The 26,712-nt window shown below is 31.3% G+C and overlaps 3 protein-coding genes and 1 pseudogene across 3 annotated transcripts; all 4 read right to left on the reverse strand.

Annotated features, from left to right (window-relative positions):
* Positions 1-443: 443 nt before the first annotated feature.
* Positions 444-1,167, reverse strand: LOC102595021 (patatin-like protein 2). The gene is made up of 3 exons (XM_006354894.2): positions 1,002-1,167; positions 735-921; positions 444-656 (listed from the first exon to the last, which is right to left on the reverse strand). Exons 1-3 carry the CDS (start codon positions 1,103-1,105, stop codon positions 459-461), a joined length of 489 nt encoding a protein of 162 aa, XP_006354956.2. The 5' UTR covers positions 1,106-1,167; the 3' UTR covers positions 444-458.
* A 5,904-nt stretch (positions 1,168-7,071) lies between these two features.
* LOC102605882 (patatin-like protein 2) lies at positions 7,072-9,679 on the reverse strand. Its single transcript, XM_006354846.2, has 7 exons — positions 9,504-9,679; positions 9,198-9,382; positions 8,925-9,111; positions 8,683-8,844; positions 8,144-8,455; positions 7,318-7,496; positions 7,072-7,231 (listed from the first exon to the last, which is right to left on the reverse strand). The coding sequence occupies exons 1-7, from the start codon at positions 9,636-9,638 to the stop codon at positions 7,162-7,164; spliced, it is 1,230 nt and encodes a 409-aa protein (XP_006354908.1). The 5' UTR covers positions 9,639-9,679; the 3' UTR covers positions 7,072-7,161.
* A 4,308-nt stretch (positions 9,680-13,987) lies between these two features.
* On the reverse strand, positions 13,988-17,485 carry LOC102605543 (patatin-like protein 2). The gene is made up of 7 exons (XM_006354845.2): positions 17,234-17,485; positions 16,799-16,980; positions 16,521-16,710; positions 15,630-15,791; positions 15,057-15,359; positions 14,444-14,619; positions 13,988-14,228 (listed from the first exon to the last, which is right to left on the reverse strand). Exons 1-7 carry the CDS (start codon positions 17,381-17,383, stop codon positions 14,153-14,155), a joined length of 1,239 nt encoding a protein of 412 aa, XP_006354907.2. The 5' UTR covers positions 17,384-17,485; the 3' UTR covers positions 13,988-14,152.
* Positions 17,486-23,402: 5,917 nt separating this feature from the next.
* Positions 23,403-26,547, reverse strand: LOC102578237 (patatin-like protein 2; annotated as a pseudogene).
* Positions 26,548-26,712: the final 165 nt, after the last annotated feature.

The following is a 26,712-nucleotide window of genomic DNA, read 5'->3' on the forward strand; positions in this document are numbered from 1 at the left end:
AGATTGAAAAACAACAGAAATATGATAATCAACCATATCATCACTCGCATCAGCAAATGCATCAATAATTGGATTTGAGCCTCCACCAGTTAGCCATCCAAAAATACCCCAATTTGATGCAATTTTAGCATCATATTTATGTTCCAATTTTGCTGATCCAGTCCCAATGGAGATAACCAAAAATTTCCCATAATTAGTGGGCGTCATTTCGTCGAAATTTTTGAAATATGGGTTTTGTTCGCATATTTGTTTGGTCACTTCACTTGTAGCAATAAAGGTCTGCAAAAGCCAACCACATCATATAAATTTTGAGTTAATTTCACAATAAAGTCATCTCAATAAATAAATGTTGTCATTATAGTGTGTAAGATTTAGTAACTTTATTGTTATAATAAATAACGTTAAGTTACTTTAATATAATACAAAATATAGTACTCAATTGGTAAAGTTCAATTATTTTAATGTGACATACAATAGGTTAAATTATTTAATACCGGATTGTTAGCTGCGATAGCACCATCAATAAGATTGAACTCATGAAATTTGCCATCTTCGTTTTGGGTCTGAAAATTATGTGCTGGAAGATATGTTGGAGCAACAGATGTGCCGATGCATATATCGAAAAGCTTAACATTCATTATTGAATGTTTTTTTGCCTGTTAAACAGATTAAACAAGTCAAATCAATTTGAAGCCTCTGATTAAAAAATAAGAAAAAATAGTGGAGAAAGGGACCTCAAAAGTAGAGAAAATTGTAGGTTGTATATTCTTGATATCAAAAGTTGGAATAACAACATTAGTCAAAGTCTCATGCAATTTAGTCTCCCCTAATTTCTCCTTTATGACTTGATGAAGATACTTTTCATTATACTTTGGTCCTGTTAGAAATTTCCATCCCTTTATTATTGATCCAATTAGTATCCTATATAAAATGAAAAAACAATAATATCAATAGTGATTAATTATTTTTACAAGAAAAAAAAATTCAATTAAAAAATTTACATATTATTTTGTGGAAATATCTTAGTACCATGCTCAAGATAAAAGGGCTTTATATCCTTAGCAGCAAATAGAGGACGATTGTCTTTGTTTGGAGCTGTTAGCATAGCTGTAACAAGGCCACCCGTGCTTGTTCCTGCAATTATATCGAAGTAATCTGCGAGCCTAGCATCCTCACCGTTATATCGAAGCAATTATATAGTGAACCTAGCTTGGCTTAAGAGAAAATTTGTTAAAGGATATAACTTGTTTTGAAACTGAAGCCACAAAATGGAAGAGGATTACGTTTAGAGACACTTTCTATAAAAAGAAAAGACTTCTAAAACGCCTACAAGGAATACAAACTTCACCGAACTATCCTGGCAGTACCTTCTTAGTAAACTTAGAACAAGATCTAATAAAGGAATACAATTACCTATTAAAAAGAGAGGAGGAATACTGGAAACTACGGTCAAGGATTAACTGGTTAAACGAGGGAGATGCAAACTCGACATTTTTTCATACAACAACCCTAAATCGTAGAAGAAGAAATAAAATTCTGGCACTACAAAAGGAAGATGGTACATGGCTATACGACCAACAAAACATTGTAGATTACACGACCTCCTATTTTGGGAAACTGTTTTCAACAGGACATAACTCTTCTAATATGAATTACATTACAAACATTAGGGATACAATACAGACTGATCTTAGCTACATGAGCGAGAGTCCAACTGAGAGAGAGATTAGAGAGTCTGTTTATTCCTTCAAACCGTACAAGGCCCCTGGACCGGATGGGATCCACACTTTCTTTTACCAAAAATATTGGGATATAGTAAGACCCTCAGTAGCAAAATTTTGTACTAAAGTGTGGGAAGAAGAACACATTGATCCAGAAATAAATACCACAAATGTATGCTTGATACCGAAATCTAACAATGCTACAAGTCTAAAAAACTTCCGACCTATAAGCCTATGTAATACTACTTATAAGATAGTAACTAAAATCATAGTAAATAGAATCAAACCAATTCTAAACCAAATCATAGGCCCTTGCCAATCTAGCTTCCTAAAGAATAGGCACGCAAGTGATAATGTTATTATAGTCCAGGAAATCATAAACCATTTTGGGAAAATAAAGGGGAAACAAGGTAATATGATAATGCAAATAGACCTAGAGAAGGGGTTCGATAAGCTAGAATGGTCTTTTATTAAATATACTCTGCATTATTTTAAGTTCCCCGAACGTCTTATCAATATCATTATGTCTTGTGTCACATCTAGCAGAACATCAATTTTAGTTAACGGTTCTAGAACAGAAGACTTTGAACCGTCAAGAGCAATTAGACAGGGGGACCTGATGTCACCGTACATCTTTATACTATGTATGGAAGTACTTTCAAGGATGATAGATAGGAAAGTAGGTCAAAAGGAATGGAAACCAGTACGGATCGCAGGAAAAGGACCGACTCTGTCCCATCTATTTTTTGCGGATGACCTTGTCCTTACTGGGAAAGCGGACCAACACACCTGTCACTCCATTAAAGATGCATTGTCCAAATTCTGCAAATATAGTGGACAAAGCATTAATTTAAAGAAATCAAAAATCTTGTTCTCTAGGAACTGCAAAACGTACACTATGCAAGGAATAACCGATACTATGGGTATCCCTAAAAGTAAAAGCTTTGGGAAATACCTAGGGTTTCCCATCTTCCATAAGAGACCTACAAAACAAGACTTTTAATTTATTATAGATAATATGCAAACAAAGCTTGTAGGCTGAAAAACAAAGTGGTTAAATATAGCTGGATGAACCACCCTAGCTAAATCCTCCCTAAACAACATCCCAACTTATGTAATGCAGATCCTTAAACTATCTAGTAGCATCTCCAAAAGGGTGGATCAAATCCAAAGAAACTTCATTTGGGGAACCACAAATACAAAAAAAGTAATTACACCTTGTCCAGTGGGACCAAATTACAATGGGGAAAAATATAGGAGGACTAGGACTACAGAAATGTGCAATAAAAAATGTGGCACTTCATGCTAAAATAGCGTGGAGAATCTTTAAGGAACCAACTACACTTTGGGCCCAAACTATGCTAGACATTTACACTGGATAAACGGGGATTAGAAATGGCACTGAACACAAAAAACATAGCAGCCAAATATGGAGGAATGTTAAGCTAGGATGGAATGAATGCAAAGAAAACATCCCTTGGATACTAGGGAATGGCAAATTAACTAGTTTTTGGATAGATCCCTGGATACCAAACACTCCAGCACTCAGAACACTGATAAGTGGACCCCTACCACACAAAGAAGAAAATAGAATGGTTAGTAGCATTCTGAAGGAAGGACAATGGAAAATAAAAGAGATTCATTATCAAATACCATCCAATATCATAGATAAGATAAAATTAATCGACATTCCTAAAATACCAAATCCTTTGGATAAGGCTACATGGTCCTTAGACCCAAAAGGACATTTTAGTACCTCTTCTGCATATCACCATATTAAAAAGAAATACAACAGAAAAGAGGTTCACCAAAAGTACTTCGCCTAGATATGGAAACTAACATGCCCAAACAAAATAAGGTTTTTTCTTTGGACTTGCAATTATGGAAGATTACCAACAAGCAAATATCTACATTCCATATGTATCAACATTAGCCCACTATGCACTATATGTGGCTTAATGGAAACTGATAAACACATACTCCTAGAATGCACCAAAGCCATGCAATTCTGGGAGAAAATAGGACTCCTAAAACCTATCAAAGATATTTTAGATATGAGGGAGCAAATTTGGCTCCAATCTATCAAGAACATAGGGGTCTTTTATTCTAGAAATAACATTACATGGGAGTTCATGTATCCTTTCTACATGTGGAATATTTGGCTAACTAGAAATCACAACAACCACAATAAGAAGAATATTGATATCCCAACGAAAATGCCAATGGATAAAGCATTGGAATATTATTACTTGGGATGTGATAATATAGGAAAGAAAGAGGAAAACAATGAAATTGAAAGGAAATGGATACCTCCCGAGATAGGACTAAAACTCAACATCGATGGCTCATTTGATTATGTAACAAAAAGTGGATGAGCGGGGGGAGTTTTAAGGGACAATTTGGGTAATTGGGCAGCAGGCTTCGTAGCTAAGATAAATGTCAATGGCGCACTACACTCGGAGATCATGGCTTTACTATTGGGAGCCAAATTAGCAAATAAAATACATATCAACTGTCACGCCCCAAGCTTACACCCTGGACGTGGCCGGCACTCGGAGATCATCGCTGGCCCCATGCGGACCCTTGGCCTGGCTTACTTAACTCAGCGGAATACTTAACTCAATAGAATAAACTCAATGCAATAGTTCAAATGATAATATCTTAGCCAAAATGGCAACTTATATCTCAAAACAAAGTATCTGCAAATACATAGATGAGTGACTCAATACTAACTGTCTAACTGCCTATGAAGCCTCTATAATACTGAGATGGATGTTGGGACAGACCCCACAACATCCTAATAAAGAAAACTAGGAAAATGAATAAAAGAGTCCTCCGGAGTGCAAAGAGGCTCACCACTAACTCTGGAGTGCTCAACTAGATCAACAGTGCGCTGGATGCTGATCATGGTTACCTGTGTCTGCATCATAATAAGATGCAGGCCAATTGGCATCAGTACATTGAATGTACGAGTATGCGAGTTGGAATGCTAAACCTCAACTTAAGCTTGAAATGAGTACAATCGAACACTTACCTTGGCTCTGTTTAACTCATGAATAATTGAACTCAATATAAAGCAATAAGACACATGCAATATATATACAGCTTGTAAAACAGTGTAAACAACTTAGTTCGTTAAAGATAAAGCAATAACAAACTCAACTTTACTTAAATATAAAAGTAATATAACTTTAGTGGGAGATTCTTTAACCGACAACCACTACTATGAGCCCTAATGGTAATACAACGTTTTACCTCAAGTTCCCCAAGGATCATCCTATACCTTGCCTTGATATAGGACCTTACTTAGCTTAGTGGATCCACTAGCTTATCTTACGTGATCATCTAAAAAGTATAACCCGTTAAATCCCATGTTGGCCACATGGTTCTTATGAAGATTTGAGTTAATATGAACTCGCGTCCCCAATTCGGTAGCTCAATTACTACTCCCAAATATACTTAGCTCATATGTGTTTTAAACACCTCTTTCTTTAGTTTGAGATAATTACTCAAAAACTTAGCTTAAAAGCTCTCTTGGAATCGATGTTCTCTTTTCTGAAAACTAGTCCAAAGGCTCTTTTGGAAATCATAGTTCCTTTCTTGCTCAAATGTGAAAACATTTATAAACTTCTTTGGGAATACTTAGTTCCTTAATAACTTTTTGAGAAATAAACTCAACTCTTTACTCTTTACTTTACTTGAAACTTGAGCCTTTAAAACGAAGTTTAAACGTTTAATAAAGACTCTTGAAAACTTTTAAGAAACTTTGCTTTGACTTACTTCTTAACTTCTAGACTTGACTCTTAACTTCTTTAACTTTTGATCTGAACTTTCCTTGAATTGAATTATGGATTCAAGGTTCATGATCTCATGTACCTTAGAGTGTTGGAATCAACTTAGAAATATAGGTACATCGCTTAGAAACAAGTACGAAAAGGTAGGGAACGAATGGGGAGAACTGGCGTCCCTGGCGCTCTAAGAGGCGCGGGGCGCTAGCCATCAAACTTCAGAGAAGTTTGACTAGCGCTCTAGCTGGCGCGACGCGCCAGAGGCCAAACTTCAGAGAAATTTTTGTGACGCACTGGCAGGCGCAACGCCCAACCCTTTTTTCCCAGCGACTTCCGACTTTTCTCTTTCGTTTTTCATCTCTAAACTCCCCTAACTTCCATAGTTCTTTCCCCAAACACTTAGGATCAATTATACCCTCAATATACAACCAATCTAACTCGAAAAACAACCCGGAAACATGAATTAACTCACCCCCAAGCATCAACAACTCAACCAACAAGAATTCTACAATTTGTTCTTCAAGAACCTCACTTCTTCAGGGTGTAAGCAACTCAAAACCAATGGATTGAAACAAGTTGGTGTGTGGGTGAACTAACCCGACACGAAAAGATCTCACATACCTTAATAGGGATCACCCCCGACAAATTTCACTCGCAAGCTCGGATGATCTTGGCGAATTCTTGCCTTTTCTCCCTTTCTTTCTTCTTTTCTCTCTTCTCCAACCCCTAAGCGAATTTCTCAATTCTCCAAACTGACTGAGTCATGTTTTTTTTTACCCCGATAAATCCCTAAAAACGAATTAGGAAAATAATTAGAGAAAAGACTACTTTGCCCTTCCCTAAATCCGGATTGGGACTTTCTTCAATCCGACAACCCAACTTCCGAAAGGCATATCTCCCTCATATGATGTTGAAATTGCGCAAACTTGGCGGCGTTGGAAAGATATCTCCAAGGGATTTCCAACCATATCAAGTTCTGCTCCTAACTCATCCTTATCTAGGAGTTATGACCGTTTGAAAATGGCCAAAACTCACTTTCTTAACTTAGACAAAATTTCCAGATTTCTTTATTCTTTCCAAAAATCAATATTCTCATATTTTAAACTCTTTATAGTCGTTTCTAGGTGCGAGATGTTACATCAACACACATTCAATTAAAAATGGTCATGACTCTTATTCTAACATTATAACTGAATGCAGGGAATTACTCCAGCAGTTGGGGAGCCCGCGGATCAGCCATAACTTAAGGGAATTAAACCAGGTGGCCGACCTACTAGCAAAGGAAGGCGCAAAACTCACTAAGGAGCAAACTTTTGTGGAATGGACTAAGCCCCCGGATTTCGTTTTGAAGAAGATAGAAGAAGATAAGAAGGGGATTCCTTTTGTTGTAAATGATCTAATTAACAAGTTCTATGTCGGATAAATGTACTACTACTAATATAGATATAGTTGTAGGTTGCAGTACTACTTTTGGCCACCTGGCTTGTATGGATGCATAACTAATATATATAATATTTCTCTTTTCAACCAAAAAAAAGAATATTATTACATCGGTCCAACAATCAAAAGCTAGAATACAGAAATTGAATTACAAATACGATTTCAAAATCATAAAATATAGGGTTCATTTATACCAAATCACAATTTCGCCTCTACAATTTATTTGTAGTAGGTACTTTGGGATTCCTGAATTTTTTTTCTTCGGAAAGCAACTTTGCAAACCTGACAAAAACAATAAGTTCAATTCAATAATGAATAAAAAAAATATATTGATTAATAATATTCACAAGAGAGTTGAATAATATTACTCTTTCAAAGCTTCTTCATTTGTGCCACCAGTTGTGCCTAATGGTTCAAATAGACATGTCTTCAAATTTACCCTTGAAACTGGTTTCTTCAATAAATTTGTCCCAATTTCAACCAATTTGTCCATGTTCTCTTTGGTTGATATGTCAACAGAGAAGTCTTCTCCACTTAATGTGTCATCCTAATTAATATTGTTGAGCAACATAATTTAGTAACATCTAGAACTTCAATAAAGTGATAAATACTTCATACGTCTCAAAATTAAATTCTGATTATGAATTTAGCTTTTTTTTAAAACGTTTTACTCTCAAATATTATACATTATCATAAGAGAATATTTCTAAACTAGAGTATCATTTATCTCTCCTTGAATTTCTTATTTGATGAATACTCGACTAATTAAAATAACAAGGCTTCGTTTAAAATGATTCTTTTTTCAACAACTTAAAATGTATTTAGTAACAATTTCAATTAGGAAATTAGCACTTTTAATCCCTCAAATATTAACAAATTTTAATTTTGGTCTTTATTGTTTCTGATCAAGCACATTTGATACTCCCTCCGTTTCAAAAAGAATGATTTAGTTGGACTTGACATGGAGTTTAAAAAAATAAAGAAACGTTTCAATCTTGTGGTACTAAATTAAAGGTATATCAAATGTACCAAAAAGCTCTTTGATCTTGTGGTCTTAAATATGTCACGAAGAAAACTGAAATTAAAGTGTTGCAAAAAAAATGAAAGGACCATTCTTTTTAAAACAAACTAAAAATGAAAGTAAGTCATTTTTATTTAAATTGAAAGAATATTTAGGAGTGTAATAAATAGTACCTGAATACGAAGATATTGTTTTTGAGAACAAACACATTGAAAAACAACAGAAATATGATAATCAACCATATCATTACTAGCATCAGCAAATGCATCAATAATTGGATTTGAGCCTCCATCACTTAGCCATCCAAAAATACCCCAATTTGATGCAATTTTAGCATCATATTTATGTACCAATTTTGCTGATCCAGTCCCAATGGAGATAACCAAAAATTTCCCATAATTAGCGGGCTTCATTTCGTCGAAATTTTTGAAATATGGGGTTTGTTCGAATATTTGTTTGGTCACTTCATTTATAGCAATAAAGGTCTGCAAAAGCCAATCACATCATATAAATTTCGAGTTAATATCACAAACTTTACTTACTATAACAGTAAAGTCATCTCGATAAATAGATGTTTTCATTATAGTGTGTAAGATTTAGTAACTTTATTGTTATAATAAATAATGTTTAATATAATACAAAACATAGTACTCAATTGGTAAAGTTTAGTTATTTTAATGTGACATAAAATAGGTTAAATTATATATAGTACCGGATTGTTAGCTGCGATAGCACCATCAATAAGATTGAACTCCTGAAATTTGCCATCTTCGTTTTGGGTCTGAAAATTATGTGCTGGAAGATATGTTGGAGCAGCAGATGTGCCGATGCATATATCGAAAAGCTTAGCATCCATTCGTGAATATTTTTTCGCCTGTTAAATAGATTAAACGGATCAAACTAATTTGACACCTCTGATTAAAAATTAAGGAAAAATATAGTGGAAAAAGAGACCTCAAAAGTGGAGAAAATTGTAGGTTGTATATTCTTGATATCAAAAGTTGGAATAACAACATTAGTCAAAGTCTCATGCAATTTAGTCTCCCCTAATTTCTCCTTTATGACTTCGCGAAGATACTTCCCATCATACTTTGGTCCTGTTAGAAATCTCCATCCCTTTATTATTGATCCAATCAGTATCCTATATAAAATGAAAAAAAACAATAATTATTAATAGTGATTAATTATTTTTACAAGAAGAAAAAAGAAATTAATTAGAAAATTTACATATTATTTTGTGGAAATATCTTAGGACCATGTTCAAGATAGAAGGGCTTTATATCCTTAGCAGCAAATAGAGGACGATTGTCTTTGTTTGGAGCTGTTAGCATAGCGGTAACAAGGCCACCCGTGCTTGTTCCTGCGATTATATCAAAGTAATCTGCGAGCCTAGCATCCTCTCCGTCTAATTCCTATAGAAATTAACGTAGAGAATGAAATATTGAGTTCAGTTGAATAGGTCATAATAAGTGATACGTAATATGATATAACAAGTTAAAATTTGAATGAGGATAGAGAAGTTTACGCAATCACCTGGAGTTGAGATTCAAGATATTCAAGAATAGTTGCAGGAATTAATCCTCTAATGCCACCTCCATCGATGCTAAGAATTGTGATGAATTTACCATTAATTGGAGGTTGCAACTTGAATGAACCAGATGATGACATTTTTTTTGATAAATTTATAAGAAAGTAATTAATTGATTTTCAGCAAGGTTAAATTATCAATTTATAGACCTCAATATATGCCTCACTATATTAAGAGCAATCCAAGATTATTTTTTTTGGAGATCAATATTTTATTATTTTATTTTTTTTGGAGATCAAACACTATAAGTTGCAATTGATCTTATCATGTTAAAATAATAATAAAATAATAATTTTAAAAATAATTAAATTTCACATAGCTTGAATTTCAAGAATAAATATATTATCATATAATTGAGAGAGTATGTATGTATGTATGTAGGAGTTTATGGATGATTTTCGATTTTGGGTTACATGAAAATAGTAACAAAACTTATGTAAGTATTCATCAAGATTACTAATGGTCTTTATGTTATATTTTCTTGTTAGAGAATATTTGATACATTTAATGTTTACGAAATTAAAAAAATATGAAATTATTGAGAAGAAAAAACAATAATTTTATACTCCTTTTATTTTTCGTATTAGTTATTTTACTTTTTAATACATTCTTTAAGAAATTATTAATAAAAATTGTACTAGTTATTTTACTTTTTAATATATTCTTTAAGAAATTATTAATAAAAATGATAATTTATTAATTTACCTTTATATTTATTTTATTTTTGCAATTTTACAAATTTTATTTATACTTTCAAAAAGAATTAATGGTTAGGGTAATGAATTTAAAAAAAATTATAGTTTACTTTTTGTTAATTGATAAATAATTTTAATAATTATTTTTAGTAATTTAGATAATTAATATAGTATAGGAAAATAATACTAAATGTTAGGCGTATGATGAGTTTGGCTAAATTTCATACTTTTAAATTATTTGAAGATAAGAAAAATAGCAAAATTTGAAATAATGGTAAAAAAAACAAAAGTAAAAAAAGTTGAATATTAGGAAAAAGTTAAAAAGTAAGATAGAGAAAGAACTTTGGCCCATTTTTTCTGAAAATGGGACCCAAGAATCCATTTGTCAAATTATGAAAGGAGCCTCACAGAATTCTCGTATGCCACCTCATACTTATCCCTCAACCACCATAAAAATTTTCCTTAAGTACACCAAGTTGGAAATAAAAAAGGTATACCATGTTCCATATGTACTAGTTATTTATGTTATTTAAAAAAATAGTTCTTCTAAATTATTTATTAATTTATAAAATTAAGAGAGAATTAATTTAAAAAATATATTTTACTTTTATAATTATTTTAAAAAAAAATACAAACAAGTTTGTAAGATTTTTAAAAAGGCTCATAAAAGGCATGTAATGAGAAAATGACAATTAACATGAGACGAAAGATATATCGGAGTACAATACAAGTTCACCAATGTTGTTGTGAAGTCTCCTTTAAATGTATTTGCCAGTAAGTTAGGTACATGAATTTATGAAATGGGGATGTACTTTTAACTATATAGGAGCAAATTATTTTAGCAATTCAACTATATAGGTATTTAGAAGTCTGTGTTTTGGGATCACATTATATATAACAACAATAATAATATATCTAGTGTAGTTTTATATGGTGGGGTTTGAAAGGGTAGAATGTATGTAATTTTACTTTTACCTTAGAGGTGAGGTAGAAAGATAATTTTCGATAGACCCCCGGCTCAATGCAAAAATAATCTAGAAAAAGGCATAATGAAAGTACAATAGACAACAGATAGTGTCAAAATAACAAATAGGAACATAATAGGACCAGGACAAAATAATACTGTAAACAAATTACACGAAAATAGGCTAAGGGTTGAACCCTGGCACACCTTATCAACATTGGAAAATGCTCTCAGTTTCCTCTTACTATTTGTACTCGAGTGTTGGATTCATCATACATGTCCCTTATCGATCTAGTGTATGCAACATATACATTTCTAGCCTCCAAGAAACCTCCATAGTAACTTTGTCGTAAGTTTTTTCGAAGTCGATGAAGATGATGTGTAAGTCCTTCTTTCTCTCCCTATACTTCTCCACCAGTTTTCTTACGAGATGAATGACTTTTAGAATCAAGCGTCCTGACATAAATCTAAATTGATTTTCTGAGATAGTCACAACTTTCCTCACTCTAATATTTACCACCTTCTCTCGAATCTTTATAGTGTGTCTTAACAACTTGATACCTCTATAGTTATTTCAAGTCTGAATGTCACATTTGTTCTTGTACAACAGAATCATAGAACTCGATCTCCCCATTATCTTGGATAATAGACCAAGATACTTGAAACCTCCTTTGTTTTGAACGATCTAATTATGAAACCTCAGTTCCACGTCACCCTCATGTTACATCACTAAAATTATACTCCAAATATTCTATCTTTAAACACTATATTCACCTTCAACTTTTGCATATCGATCAAAACGAACTCTTACTCACAAAACAATTCATCATTGGTTTAGACAATTAAAATACATTGGTTTAGACAATTAAATATATAATCTAATTTTAATTTCCTTAAATATTTAGTAATGTAACTAATGCTTATTAAACTTATTTTAGCATGATTTAGTACTTTTAAATTATGATAATTTTCATTATGACTTTGCAATATTTATTTTATATGATGATTTCATTAATATTTTTTATTGAATATTTTCGTGTCATCAGTACTCATCTCATATTTTGTGTTATTTTCTTAAGAAACACCTTAGATAATTGTATTTTGGTCGGACTAAAGAAATATTTGGAGCACAAGTTAATTATATGTTTGTATGCAAACTTAACCGAAAAAATCCAAAAATCAGAAAAAAAAAATCCGAGGTTTATTTGTTTGGTTTGATTTATAAATTTAAAATTTTGACACAATGGTTTGATTTGGTATTTGAAATACCCAAACCAACCCGAAGTTGAAAAATCAAAAAAATCCAAATTTTATTAATTTGATTTAATATTTGAAAAACCCGAATCAATCCGGTCATGTACACCCTAATTGCAATTTACAATAATGTAATAATAAAGCATTTCTGATAATAACAACAACACATCAAGGCAAAATTATTTGCCAGCCTGCGATTGAATTGGACAAGTGAAAAAATGTAGGTCGTCCATTACCTCTGAGGGAAAAAAAATGCTTTTCATGTTTTTAGTTGTTTTTCTTTTAAATAAAAAAATAAATTGATTTTTTACTTATTTTAATTTCTTATATTTAGGTATTTAAGCGATTTTTTTTTATCTTAGTAACATTTGTATGTAATTTAGGCAGATATTATGAGTGGTGGGGATAGTGATGAGGTATGTTACGTTATTGGAGGGTGGGCATAATCAACGAGGAATATCGCTGGTGAAACTTGTTTTTCCAACTTCCACTTGCAGGAAAGTCATTTTTCTCATTTTTAAGAAATCTATTTTCTTAAAAAAATATTCTTTAAGAATTTTGATCAACGACAAATTTAGAAAAAAAATCTTTTTCCTCCATACTGAATACACCTTTAGACTACACTATAAGTTACGTTGCACAGGGATTACATAGAGATTGATAAGGTCACGAAAAATTATTTTCAAAATGTATGACCAATGAGGGATATATAGCTAGCGTTTGACCATATATTTCTATATTCTTGGCAAATATTATTTGGGTGAAATTTCACCATGTGTTTGGCCATAGTATTTGAGAAATATATTTCACTTTTCTAGAAAAATATGATTTATACCCATAAGTTTTAAAAATATCAAAACTAACCATAAGTTTGTATTACAAGTCAATTGGATCTTCGTTGCAACAATAACAAAATGTGTCCATGACTCTAGAGCAATGTGGTAGTTTGGAGTGAGTGCAACAAGCATCATTCCATACATCGTGAAGTAGACAAAGCACATGACTTTGTTACTCTGAGCCGATTGTTCATCATTTTCATCAACAACCATATCATCATTTAATATTCACTGAATATTTCATCACTACTTTGGTGTTCACGTGAAAAATTATGTAATACGACACAAACAACTACTATAGAGGGTGTTTTTATAAAAGATAAAAGTTTGGGGTAAAATTTCAATTTTTAAAAGATTCCAAATAATGAGATTTAGCCCAAATACCAGAAAAACTAGTATTTGAGAATTTGGGATATTTGCCAAAAATATTACCAAATAATGGCAAATTGTATGGAAAAATATTATTTGCCAAATAATTTTTAAAATATTATTTGGAAAATCTATGGCCAAATGGACCATACAGATGAACTAGGTGACGAAAAGTCAACTGCTATAATGGAACAAAATAATTAAACTGCAGGACGAGGCATATGTAAAAATTAATCATAATTACAACAAAATACTAGTATACCAGAACCCATAATTTTAAAAATACGCTATGAACTTAAACACGACCAACTAGTAAATATGTTCTTATGAATATTAACAATAATTTTACACTGTACATCACACACGATTTGAATTTCACACGTCATTTATTACAAATTAAATAAATACTGAGTTAATTAAATACAAGTATTAATTAAATAATTTTTTGTGTGTTCTAAACAAATATATATGATATTCTACTCTGAGGTTTTGCTTGTATGAGGTGACTTGGAATCCCTGAGTCTTTTTTCTTGTGAAAGTAACTTTGCAAACCTGTCAAAAAATATACATGATCAATTTCGTTGCAATTCTATCGTTAAATATTTCGTAGCTAACAATTTTATTGTTGTTGTTAATTTACCAATAAATAGAATTAGAGATGATCAATTATATTATTCGTTACAAAGTTTATATATTGCTAATTACTACTATTAGTTAATAATGATAATAATATAGTAATATTCACAAGAGGCTTAAATAATATTTACCTTTTCAAAGTTTCTTCATTTGTGTCATCTTTTTTGCTTTGTTCAAATAGACCTGTCTGTAGATTTACCCTTGAAACTGGTTTCTTTAATAAATTTGTCCCAATTTCAACCAATTTGTTCATGTTCTCTTTGGTTGATATGTCAACAGAGGAGTCTGTTCCACTTAATGTGTCATCCTACCATTAATCAATAAACAGAATAATTATTTTAGTTGATAAATCGTCATAAAATCTAAAACTTTCTAACAACAACAACATATCCAGTAAATTAAATCCGACATAAGGATCTGAGAAAGATAGAGTATACGCTGATTTTACCACTATATATCTTGTGAAGATAAAGAGATTGTTTCCAAAAAAATCCTTGACTCAATATCTTATAAGAAAGAAGTTCGACTAATATACACATAAATTAGCTAGTGTAATTTTTATTTTATTTACATTATCACACTACCAAAAGTTGATCATGCATGTTAGATGATCCAAATTTTGGGTCCACCTTTGATTTTAACTAATTTTTGTAATGAGTATAATATGGTATAACATGATAAGTGACCTGTCACAAATAAATAGTTGTAAATTTTTTTTACGCTGTCAGTATATAGAACTTGTACCTGAATACGAAGGTAATTTTCTTCGGAATGAAGAGCTTGGAAAACAACAGAAATATGAAAATCAACCATATCACCACTTGCTTGAGTAAACACATCAACAATTGGAGTTGATCCTCCATTAAGTAGCCATCCCAATATACCCCATTTTGATGCAATTTTAGCATTATATTTTTGTTCAACTTTTGCAGATCCAGTGCCTACAGAAATCACCAAAAATCTTCCATAATCAATGGGTTTAATTGGAAAAAAATCTGGATTTCCAGCCATTATTTGTTTGGTCACTTGACTTGTAGCAACAAGGGCCTGCAAAAAGCAATTACCAAAACATATATAAGAAAAAATGACATTTTATGACACATACTTCTAAATAGGAAAAAATGTTTTCAGTGTTCGATTGGAGAGTGAAAAATATGTATATTTTTAAAAATAATGTATTCCCCGTGCGGAGGAATTTTTCATGGATACCAACAGGATAGTGACACGTCACTAATGAATTTGTTAATTGAAGTTATGATTTATTTTTTCGAAAATGTCTTTAGAATATACTCGAAATATATATAGTAATGTACGTACTGGATTATTAGCTGCGACTCCACCATCAACAAGATTGAACTCATGGAAATTGTCATCTTTGTCTTGAGTCTTGAAATAATGTGCAGGAAGATAAGTTGGAGCAGCAGATGTACTAATGCATATATCTGAAAGCTTAGCATCCATTAATGGTTTTTCTCTCGCCTGTTAAATTTGAACGGGTTAAAATATGTTTGACTAATAAACAATGGAATAATCATCATCCAACTCGATTAATTTATAATCATTTTATGTTGGTCGATAATTATGTGATTATTAAATTAAACTTATAGAGTATTCGCTTTTACTTTCCATCATGACTATATCAAAACAAATCAATCCCAACAAAAAACACACAAATTTTTTCTAAAGTTTTGATATCTTCTTTTTGGGCCATGTGCCATCAAATTGTCCCAATTTTTTGGATATGTGACTTGCTATGCCCAACATAACTCGTAAATGGATGGTTTTAGTAAAAAATGATAGTAAATTTGTAGGAAGTATTGTAATTAGGAACAAGTTACTCTAGGATTAATCATCCTAAAATAAGTTACCTTGCGATAAGGTTATCCCACCAGTATATATATAGACAACTTATCACATCACAATGATATAAATGGTTGGAGGACTATCAATCTAATACCTTCAACTAGACATAGGATAAAATAATCTTGCATCTTATCTTGAGATAATTTATATCTTATACCTCACATCAAACTGACTCCTTAAATTAAAGAATATATATACCCTGATGACAAGTCACAATTATTATTACTAAAATCCATTTCTTTGTCATTATTATTGTCATGGAAGAAGGGATTAAGGGAAATTATATTGGTGCTTTTGAAGAATTAGGCAAAAATATTATTATTCACATAAACTTAAAAAAATTACCTCAAAAGTGGAGAAAATTGTTGGTTGTAGATTCTTGATATCAAAAGTTGGAATAACCACATTAGTCAAAGTCTCATGTATATAAGTCTCCCCTAATTTCTCCTTTATGACTTGATGAAGATACTTCCCATTATACTTTGGTCCAATTAAAGACTTCAATGTCTTCACTATTGATCCAAAAAATAACATCCTGTGAAATTGTTTAATTAAAGTAATTATCAGTCTAATTAAGATAATTTATAATTAGCACTTAAACAAGAATTGAATATATTATTTACCCTTTTTGTGGAAATATCTTAGGACCATGCTCAAGATAAAATGGCTTTATGTCTTTAGCAGCAAACATAGGACGTTTGTCTTTGTTTGGAGCTGTTAACATGGCTGTAACAAGGCCACCAGTACTTGTTCCTGCTATTATATCAAAGTAATCTGCAAGTCTTGCATCCTCACCATCCAATTCCTATATTAATAATTAAACTCGGGAATCTAAGTCTCATCAACGAGGTGAAAGTTCAGGTAGCCAACCAGCTGAGCTAGTAGGATCCCGAACTCTTGAAATTTGTGATTATATGTAATATATGTGGTTATAAAAAAATGTCAATACATGTAAAAAAAATAAAAAGTTGTTTCTGAATATAGAATAAGGGTGTTATTTTTGTTTTTTTGAACAAACTAAAACGAAAAAATGTGTTACGTAATGTTATTAGTTTTACCTGGAGTTGAGATTCAAGATATTCAAGAATAGTTGCTGGAATAATTCCTCTAATGCCACCTCCATCGATACTTAAAATTGTTATGAGTTTACCATAAGTTGGAGGTTGCAACTTTAATGAACCACTTGATGATAACATTACCTTTTTCATTAATTTGGTTTAATTTGATGAATATGAGTATTATATAAAACTTACTTATATAATATTGCTAAGAGTTTATGAAACAAGTAAAATTTCTAGAAAAAATATTGATTTAACTTTATATTGATATATCTAACAAATGCCAAACCATCTATTTATAGTCCTCAGTACACATTAAGTTGCTTCTTCAACTTGTAAATTTTGGATAATTTTTTGGAGATAGATATATTATTTATTTAATTAAGAAAAAATAACGAGTGATGACCAGGAATATATTATATCTAGAATCAGTCAAAGACGACCCACAATTAAGGGTTTGTACAAAAAAACTTTCAGGTTACAAGAAATATTTTTGAGACAATTATTTGAATATTTCGTGTTACTTTTTTTTTTAGTCTGTTTCGAAAGAATATAAGTTTCTTTTTCTTAATTCCAGCTTTTCATATCACAATATGTTTAAGATCACAAGTTTTAAAAACATTTTAGTGCATTTGACATATTTTTAATTTAAGATCATAAGATTCAAAAGTCTTTTTTATTTTTTAAAATCCGTGTCAAGTCAAAACATGAGAAATAAAATTGAAATAGAGGGAGTATCATTTTAAACTTCTATAAACAAATCTTTTTCATATTATATATATGATGAAGCGTTTTAGTTTAGATAATAGCTTAGTATAACAGATGCTAAATTAAATCAAGAGTACATTTGTTAATATATAAGCATGATTTAAATTAAATTATAGTTATCTTGCGAGATTTAAGCTTCTATACACAAATATTTTTTATATCATGATTCATGAAGCGTTTTAGATAACTTATTTATAATAAGTTTAAGTTGTAATGAAAAATAAGACTAGTTTCTTGTTATAACGTGGTCAAATTAAATCATATATTGTTAATTAATATAAAATCTGTATACGTTGATGACACAATTTTTCTGTATTGACAAGCAAATGCCGTAGATAATGTGCTCCCCCATTATCATTTTAATTATCAGAATTAAAGAGTTGAAGGGGAATTTTAATTACTTAATCTATTTTAATTTGAATTAGTAAACTCATCAATTTAGTTTTTAAATAATGTTGTTACTTAGAAGGGGCACAATTCACAAAGTCTTTTAACTCTTGACATGTATTTATCAAAACAAGTCAAATATTCAAAGATTCATTTATTAAGTGCAGAAAAGTATCCATATTAGTATTTTTTTCGAGAAAAGTAAACGTTGAATATATTTAATTTTCAACATATGTAGCTTTCATGTAGTAATTCTTAGCCTAGTACTCATTTCGTAATTTACTTATTACTTTTCGATAGTTAAATTGCATTAAATTTTAGTTAATATTTTAAGACGTATTTTTTCATCATATTAATATATGAGAAGGATTGCAATTTATATTAATATGGGTTATAATATAGTGGTGTGACTGTTCCGCCCTTAATTAAATGTCTCAAATTCGAACCATGGAAAAAATCTTTTTGAAAGTGTCACCCCGAATTAGTTGTAAATAATAAAAGCTGTCATTTTTAGGTGTGTAACATTAAGTTGAGAAGAACTTTTCTGACTTCTTCATAGCGATGTATTGTCCACAACTAATTAATTTAAAGAACAGATAATTATAACATTAAATGTTCGTACGCACTTTTTCGTACACAGAGAAATTTTTTCCTGTTAATTTATTACATGATCCGTTTTCGACCCACATGAAATATGAATCAGTTGAGTTTTGATCTGGTTTTAATTTCTTAAATTCAACTCAACTCATTCATTTATAATTACTTATTTAGATTAACATGTAATAGGCTAAAAATAACTCCTTTTTGATTAACATGTAATAGGCTTTAAACAACCAGTTTCATGGGCCACCGAAGTTAGTTGAAAAAAATTTCTAAGGAAATTTCTGTTGTTATTAATATAATTATATGTTTTTTTATATATAAAATCCATAAGGAAAAGAAAAGAAAAAAAGAGCGGGAAAAAAAAGGGATGCATCTGGAGTACATCAGAGATCAACATTATGATTTATGACTTAGCGTTTTAAAATATACTTTGTATTTGTGTATATAATAAAGAAATAGAGTAGTCAAAACAAGCAAGAATATATTAAATACTATATATTATTTATTCCACTTATTGTTGATTAGAAGACGATTTCAAATGCAAAATTGTACGCTTGGAGACTTTGTTAATTTGAAAAATAAAGAATTATAAAATCAACAACAAACGTGTGTACAATATAGAGATCTTATTTTTATTTTTATGGAATATGACAGTTGTTTCTAATGATTCTCGACTCTAAAAAAGATAATGAAAAATGATAAAAAAGGAAATAACGATAGTAAAATAACAAAATAAGCAAAATAAATAAAGATTTTTTTAAAAAAAAATCATCAGTCAAAAATTAGAATGTTCTTTAATACTACAACATTAATTCCGTATATATATCCTTTAACTTGAAGCAATATTTTATTAAGTATGATTATGATGGTCCTATATAAATTTTTTATTTCTCCATCATCCCGACATATATGCTAAGAACAATGATCAAATCTCAAGTTTGGAGATCAGATTAAACTTTGAATGCTTTGAATACGTGTATTTCTCTTAGACTAATTCAAATGTTTATAACTACGCAAAAATAAAGGGTTCTAGGTGACCTATAAGGTCGTTATATTAAAGGCAACTTTCCAATTCGGACAATTAATATTAAAAATTTGAAACATTCACCTGACAGATGCATGACGATTCGATTATAAGGTCATGAGGAACTTTCGCATATAGCCACTCAAAAATAGTCTAATTATGCTCCATAGCTATAATTACTAATTACGATTCGTAGCTACATGTTATAGAGAGGAGAGTGGCGAGCGAGACTGGGAGAGGAAGGAGAGAGGGTAGAGAGTGGGAGAGAGGTGAAATTTATATGTATATCGATTAGATAATTGTATATTATACATATGTATTTGTATATTCTGGTGAGAGAGATTGGGAGAGAGAGGAGAGAGGCGAGCGAGATTGGGAGAGGGAGGGGAGAGGCGAGCGAGATTGGGAGAGGGAGGGGAGAGGCGAGCGAGATTGGGAGAGGGAGGGGAGAGGCGAGCGAGATTGGGAGAGGGAGGGGAGAGGCGAGCGAGATTGGGAGAGGGAGGGGAGAGGCGAGCGAGATTGGGAGAGGGAGGGGAGAGGCGAGCGAGATTGGGAGAGGGAGGGGAGAGGCGAGCGAGATTGGGAGAGGGAGGGGAGAGGCGAGCGAGATTGGGAGAGGGAGGGGAGAGGCGAGCGAGATTGGGAGAGGGAGGGGAGAGGCGAGCGAGATTGGGAGAGGGAGGGGAGAGGCGAGCGAGATTGGGAGAGGGAGGGGAGAGGCGAGCGAGATTGGGAGAGGGAGGGGAGAGGCGAGCGAGATTGGGAGAGGGAGGGGAGAGGCGAGCGAGATTGGGAGAGGGAGGGGAGAGGCGAGCGAGATTGGGAGAGGGAGGGGAGAGGCGAGCGAGATTGGGAGAGGGAGGGGAGAGGCGAGCGAGATTGGGAGAGGGAGGGGAGAGGCGAGCGAGATTGGGAGAGGGAGGGGAGAGGCGAGCGAGAATGGGAGAGGGAGGAGAGAGGCGAGCAAAAGAAGACAATAATTTGTATAATTCGCATCTCGTTTGTATAATTCGCAGGTACGTTTGTATAATTCGCATGTTTTTGTATAATTGAGTAATATAAAGTCTCGAATTATACAAATATAATACAACTCGAAATAACGAATTGATACAAACATAAACATATAAGCATTATACAAAATATATTATACAAATTACATTATATAAATTATATTATACAAAATCCGAAAACTACACGTTTATACAAACTTTAGAAAGTTATACACAAAAAGATTGAATGTATATGATGACAAAACTGAAAAACCAAAGGAAATTTTATCGTCATATACAAATACAAACCATCGTATACAAATCAAACAACGAACTGTTAGTTGCGAATAATACAAATGTGGCGAATTATACATATACAAACGTGACTAATTATACAAACTCGAAGTCAGCCCACATAATTAATGGTTAATGTTAGTCGCAAATGATAATTATAGCAAACTATAGCTATGATGAGTAATTAAGTAGTATAAGTTTGCTTAACTACATAATTTTCCCTTAAATAATGACTTGGGTTTCAAATTGATTTTGTTTGTGCCCCCACTCCTACCTCCACATCCCATCCACTTTTTCCTAAAGATCCATTTTAATTCGAAGTTGGGCTTGATGTTGGAGGTTCATTTATTGTTGTCTGTTTATAAAAAGATAAATTTGTTATTTTTTCAAATTTTGAGCACGATAATAAGTCAACACTATTTCAATATCTCATATTATCTTATCAAATTCAATGCAACATTATCTCATGTTTTATTATTTTAACTTTTTCAACGAAAATTGTATTGTTTATATTTGAATTCAGAAGGTCTAGCGTTTACATTCTACCCTCTTAAATCTTACTTATAGAATTATACTGAATATATTACTTTTATTCAATTTATATATGTCAATCACAAAATTTAAAAACGATCATGAATAGAATATTTTCAAATTTTGCATTCCTACACGGAAGCCAATTGCTGACTCTCCTTCTAATGTTGATATATCTAGAAAGGTAGATTTTTTCTTCATTCAGTCTATAATCTATATCTTTGCCTCATCAAATTAAACCCTAAATGAAGAATGATTATTAAGGAAGACCAAATCTCAAAGTCAAAGTTAAGAATAGAAAGTTTATCTTAATCAATGCATAATGACTTTTGAAGTAGTCTACATGTAGGGGTCATGTTAAACACCCACTGTTAATGGTGGTGTTAAAAAAAAAAGAAAAAAAAATAAATAAGTTTTGTAATATTATGTCACTTTTACTTGTGGTAACATATAGTTTATTTTAAAGATTATAAATCACATAACTTATTTTATTTTCAACATTACAAATCTCATATTTTAAAATGACTTATGAAAAATACACTCTTTCCTCAGCATTCCAACATAAGGGGCAATAGCTTGCTTTTATTGATATTGGACCATCGAAGGGTCCAAAGGACACGTAGCTGAATGAGTCCAAAATCCATTAATTGTTTTTTTTTTCTTTTTTTGTTCATCAATCAAAAATCAAGACAAATCGAATATCACAATAAGACGTTAAAACACTTGTCCCATTTTGACCATGATATGTGAAATTATCTTACACTATATATATTGAGATTGTTTGGCAGACATGATTCAAGTCCGGTGAAATATATATGAGACATTTTAGTAATAAAAAAAAATATATGTTATCCTATATATTTAGATAACCATCGACATATAGAATTTTTTTTTTTATATAGTAAACAAAAGCCTCTCACCTGACCTTATGTAAGTTAAATTAAAAGAAATAATTTTCATTGGAATGAGGAATGTTATGTTAAATCTAAAAAAAAATTTAACTTTAATCCATAAGTAAGGGAAATCATTTTTCATGAAAAATGTTTTTTAAGGAGACTAAGCACCAAAATTGACTTTTTTTTAGACAATTATTCGAATAATTTATCAATATCTATTTGTTTGCCTCAACTCTGGCAAATTTTGATTCATTAGACAAAACTATATATATAGTTATGAGTTATCCCGCAAGATTCAAACTTCTAAAAACAAATTAATATTTTTCATATTATAATCATGAAGCTTTTTAAAATCACTATTTATAATAAACGTAAGTAGTGACGAAAAATTAGATAAGTTAGTTTCTAATTAATTTTGTTCTTTACATGGAAACAAGACAACAATTTCTCTATATTGACAAGGAAATGACATAGACAATGTGCTTCCCCATTATCATTTTATTTTTCATAATCATTAACGGGTTGAAGGAAAACTTTGATTATTTAAATTATAATTAGTTAACTCATTATTTATCAAAACTACATTTTCAAGCTTCATTTATTAAAAGGAGAAAAAAGTTATTCATATAATCCGTAGCATAGATTTTTGTGGCAATTCGTATATGTCGCCATGAAAAATTATATTATAAATACGACAAATTTTATAGGAAGAACAAACAATATATATCAATATAGAGAAATTTACACTTATAATATACATTATTTAAATTTAATTTAATTTCCTGACGTAGGATTTTCTTTATGACTATATTACTGCGAGACATTTTTGGTAACTGGCGATCTTGACTCACGCAATCTTCTTTCATCGACCAATAATTTTGCAAACCTATAAAAATAAAAAAATATTTTAATGACTCAATTTTTATGACATAGTAATAGTAATGACTAGCTAAAATACATTCATAATACAAAAATATTTTAAATTATTTTGTATGGTTTGATTAATTAATTTTTAATATATTAATTTAGTCACGCAAAAGAACAAGGGACGACTTTTCAAACACCTTTTTGTTGTCAAATAATAGCGTTGTTTTGTTTTAAAACTTCCTACTCTTTTCTCAAAGAGTCAAAGTAATATTCCTTCTATACCACAAACTATGTGAATTGCTCTATTCTTAATTAAATTAATGTCCTAGTATGAAATAATCCTTAGTAAAAAGTGACCCTCTCTGAACGGAGCCTCATGTGGTGCGAAACTGGATTAGTCAAGTCTCGTGGTGCGAATCTAAATTAGTTGGATTCCAAAACGAATATCGATTACCAAACATAAATACAAATAAAATAATCAAAAACTCTTAATTAATATTTACTTAAACGAATATGTTAAAAAAATAGGACAAATAATTTTAAACGGAAGTATTGATGATATACCTCTTAAGGGCTTCTTCATTAGTGCCTCCTTTAGGAATTGGTTCTAAACCTGTTTCCAAATTTACCCTTGAAAGTGGTTTTTCAATAATTTTTCTCCAATTTCCACTAACCTCTCCAAATTCTCCTTGTAGCCACATCCACTGAGCTTCTGTTCCACTTAGTCCATCCTCCTGTTAATTAATTAGGTTCAACAACCAAAAAATAACAAATTACAATAATATATCCAATGTCGTTATATAGTAGAGTCTGGAGAAGTATAGAGAGACTGTTTTCGATAGATGATACTTACTTGAATTCGAAGGTAACTATCTTCACTATGAAGAGCTTGAAAAACAACAGAATTATGATAATCAATCATATCAGCACTTGATTGTGTGAATACTTCAAACAATGGTGTGCAACCTTTGTGAAATAACCAATCGACGATACCCCATTTGGCTGCCATGGATGAATTATATTCTTGTTCAAGTTTTGGAGCTCCTGTCCCTATTGATATTACAAGGAAACGACCATAATCCATTGGCTTTATTGGGAAGAAATCTGGGTTTTCCTTCAATATTTCTTTGCTTACTTCTGATATTGCAATTAAACACTGAAAAATAATAGAGTATATGAATTTAATTTTATTGTATCGTCAGTGCATATAAGTTAAATTCTTAGTAGTATATATAAAGTGTTTTAGTACGTACGTACCGGATTATTAGCAGCAACGCCACCATCAATGAGATTATGTTCTATAATATTTCCTTTGTCATCTTCAACTTTGAAATAATGAGCAGGAAGATAAGTAGGAGCTGCTGATGTACTAATACAAATATCGGATAATTTTGCATCATAACGTGCAGATCGTTTCGTCTGCAACAAAAAGTAGGATATGTAAGCAGACCTTACCCCTACCTAATTGTAATAGTCGTCAATCGTCATCATATTATATAGTTAGCTAGCTAGCCAATAAATATATAGTAGTCGTGGCCGGTATACATGAGTGATTATATATGTTGTAAATATTAAGGTTATTTATTGATTATCGAGGACATGCATGACCTTAGGTGGAAGATTAAGGGAGGTTGAGGATTTAGAGTGAAAGGTGATCAATAGGTAGTTGAGCGGTGTCTTGTTTAATTTCCTTATTATTATTATTACTCTCCTACTATATATTCTTCGAATTAACTATTACATGTTGTTTCTTGTGGTTCAGTTATTGTATTGTTGTTGTTGCTGCTACGGCTCTTTTATCCATTATTTTCGATATAACTTAGCTTCTTCATTACTATGTTTCCTTTTCAAAAAACTGGCCTTTTAAATATGTTATACATGAGCAAATGTTATATTGGAAACGATATCTCTATTTTCATAAAGTAAGAGTAAGATCTACTTATACGTCATCTTGATTATGTCTCGTTATTAAAATTATACGGAAAATGTTGTTAATGTTGGAAAATCTATACCTCATAAGTGGAGAAAATAGTTGGTTGCAACTTCTTGATATCAAAAGTGGGAATAACAACGTTAGTGATAGTATTACTAAGTAAACTATCTTTCAATTTTTCCTTGATGACTTCATGTAGGTATTTCCCATCATATTTTGGTCCTATTAGAGCTTGCACCATCTTCCTCATCGAAGCAAACAAACCACTACATATTTGTAAAAAATTCACCAAAAAAAATAAAAATTAAAACGTTGTTAGTTACATATTACAAATGAAATTAAAAGACAGTATATATAGAGCGATCAAAATTGTTAAAATATGTACGTACCATTTATTTTGTGGAAAAATCTTTGGACAGTGCTCCAAATAGAACGGAGTAATATCTTTCGCCGCATAAAACGGACGATTATTTTCATCTGGTGCCGTTAGCATTGCCGTCACGAGGCCACCGGTGCTCGTTCCGGCAATGACGTCAAAGTATTCTGCAAGTCTTGCATCTTTTCCATCAAACTCCTTCATGTAAATTTTGAATATTATTTTATGTCACACGTATGCAAAAATTTAAAGATAGTACCACATAAAATCGAACAGAAAGCATAGAGATGTATGCAAGTATAGAGAAAATTAAACCTGAAGTTGAGATTCGAGAAAACTAAGTATGGTAGCTGGAATAATTCCTCGAATACCACCTCCATCGATGCTAAGAACAGTGATGAAATCTCCATAAGTTGGAGGTTGAATTTGAGATGTTTTTCTTTCCATTACTTAATCAAAAGAGGGTATTAAAAAATGCTGTTAAATCAAATAATTTTATGATTTTTTTGAAATTTAATTATCTTATGAAGTAGTTTATTGAACTAGTTTAATTTATGATATTTTTGTTAATGTATAAGGCACTATATATTTATAGGCCATGCTCTTGAGAGACTTGGTGACTTAAAGAGTACAAGATTGACTTATCAAATGAAGAAAATTTCAATAAAAATAATTAAGTAACAAAATTATGGTAAACATGTATTAGTAAAAAGACTGAAGATCAAGAAGAGAAAATTTAACACAATTCTTTTTATTAATTTAGATAATTTTTTATTCAAATTTCGTGTTTATCAAAAAGATATATATT

This window comes from Solanum tuberosum, unplaced genomic scaffold, assembly GCF_000226075.1.
Source record: "Solanum tuberosum cultivar DM 1-3 516 R44 unplaced genomic scaffold, SolTub_3.0 scf00184, whole genome shotgun sequence".
NCBI lineage: Eukaryota > Viridiplantae > Streptophyta > Magnoliopsida > Solanales > Solanaceae > Solanum > Solanum tuberosum.

What these genes read in the sequence shown, in the direction of transcription:
- LOC102595021 (XM_006354894.2), bottom strand. Translation starts at nt 1,105, where the DNA reads ATGCTAACAGCTCCAAACAAAGACAATCGTCCTCTATTTGCTGCTAAG. An exon ending in ATATTTCCACAAAATAATAT is followed by an intron (nt 922 to 1,001) that starts GTAAATTTTTTA and finishes CATTTTATATAG; the next exon opens with GATACTAATTGGATCAATAA. An exon ending in CAATTTTCTCTACTTTTGAG is followed by an intron (nt 657 to 734) that starts GTCCCTTTCTCC and finishes TCTGTTTAACAG; the next exon opens with GCAAAAAAACATTCAATAAT.
- LOC102605882 (XM_006354846.2), bottom strand. Translation starts at nt 9,638, where the DNA reads ATGTCATCATCTGGTTCATTCAAGTTGCAACCTCCAATTAATGGTAAA. An exon ending in ATATTTCCACAAAATAATAT is followed by an intron (nt 9,112 to 9,197) that starts GTAAATTTTCTA and finishes CATTTTATATAG; the next exon opens with GATACTGATTGGATCAATAA. An exon ending in AACAATATCTTCGTATTCAG is followed by an intron (nt 7,497 to 8,143) that starts GTACTATTTATT and finishes AATATTAATTAG; the next exon opens with GATGACACATTAAGTGGAGA.
- LOC102605543 (XM_006354845.2), bottom strand. Translation starts at nt 17,383, where the DNA reads ATGAAAAAGGTAATGTTATCATCAAGTGGTTCATTAAAGTTGCAACCT. An exon ending in CAATTTTCTCCACTTTTGAG is followed by an intron (nt 15,792 to 16,520) that starts GTAATTTTTTTA and finishes CAAATTTAACAG; the next exon opens with GCGAGAGAAAAACCATTAAT. An exon ending in GAGTCGCAGCTAATAATCCA is followed by an intron (nt 15,360 to 15,629) that starts GTACGTACATTA and finishes TGCTTTTTGCAG; the next exon opens with GCCCTTGTTGCTACAAGTCA.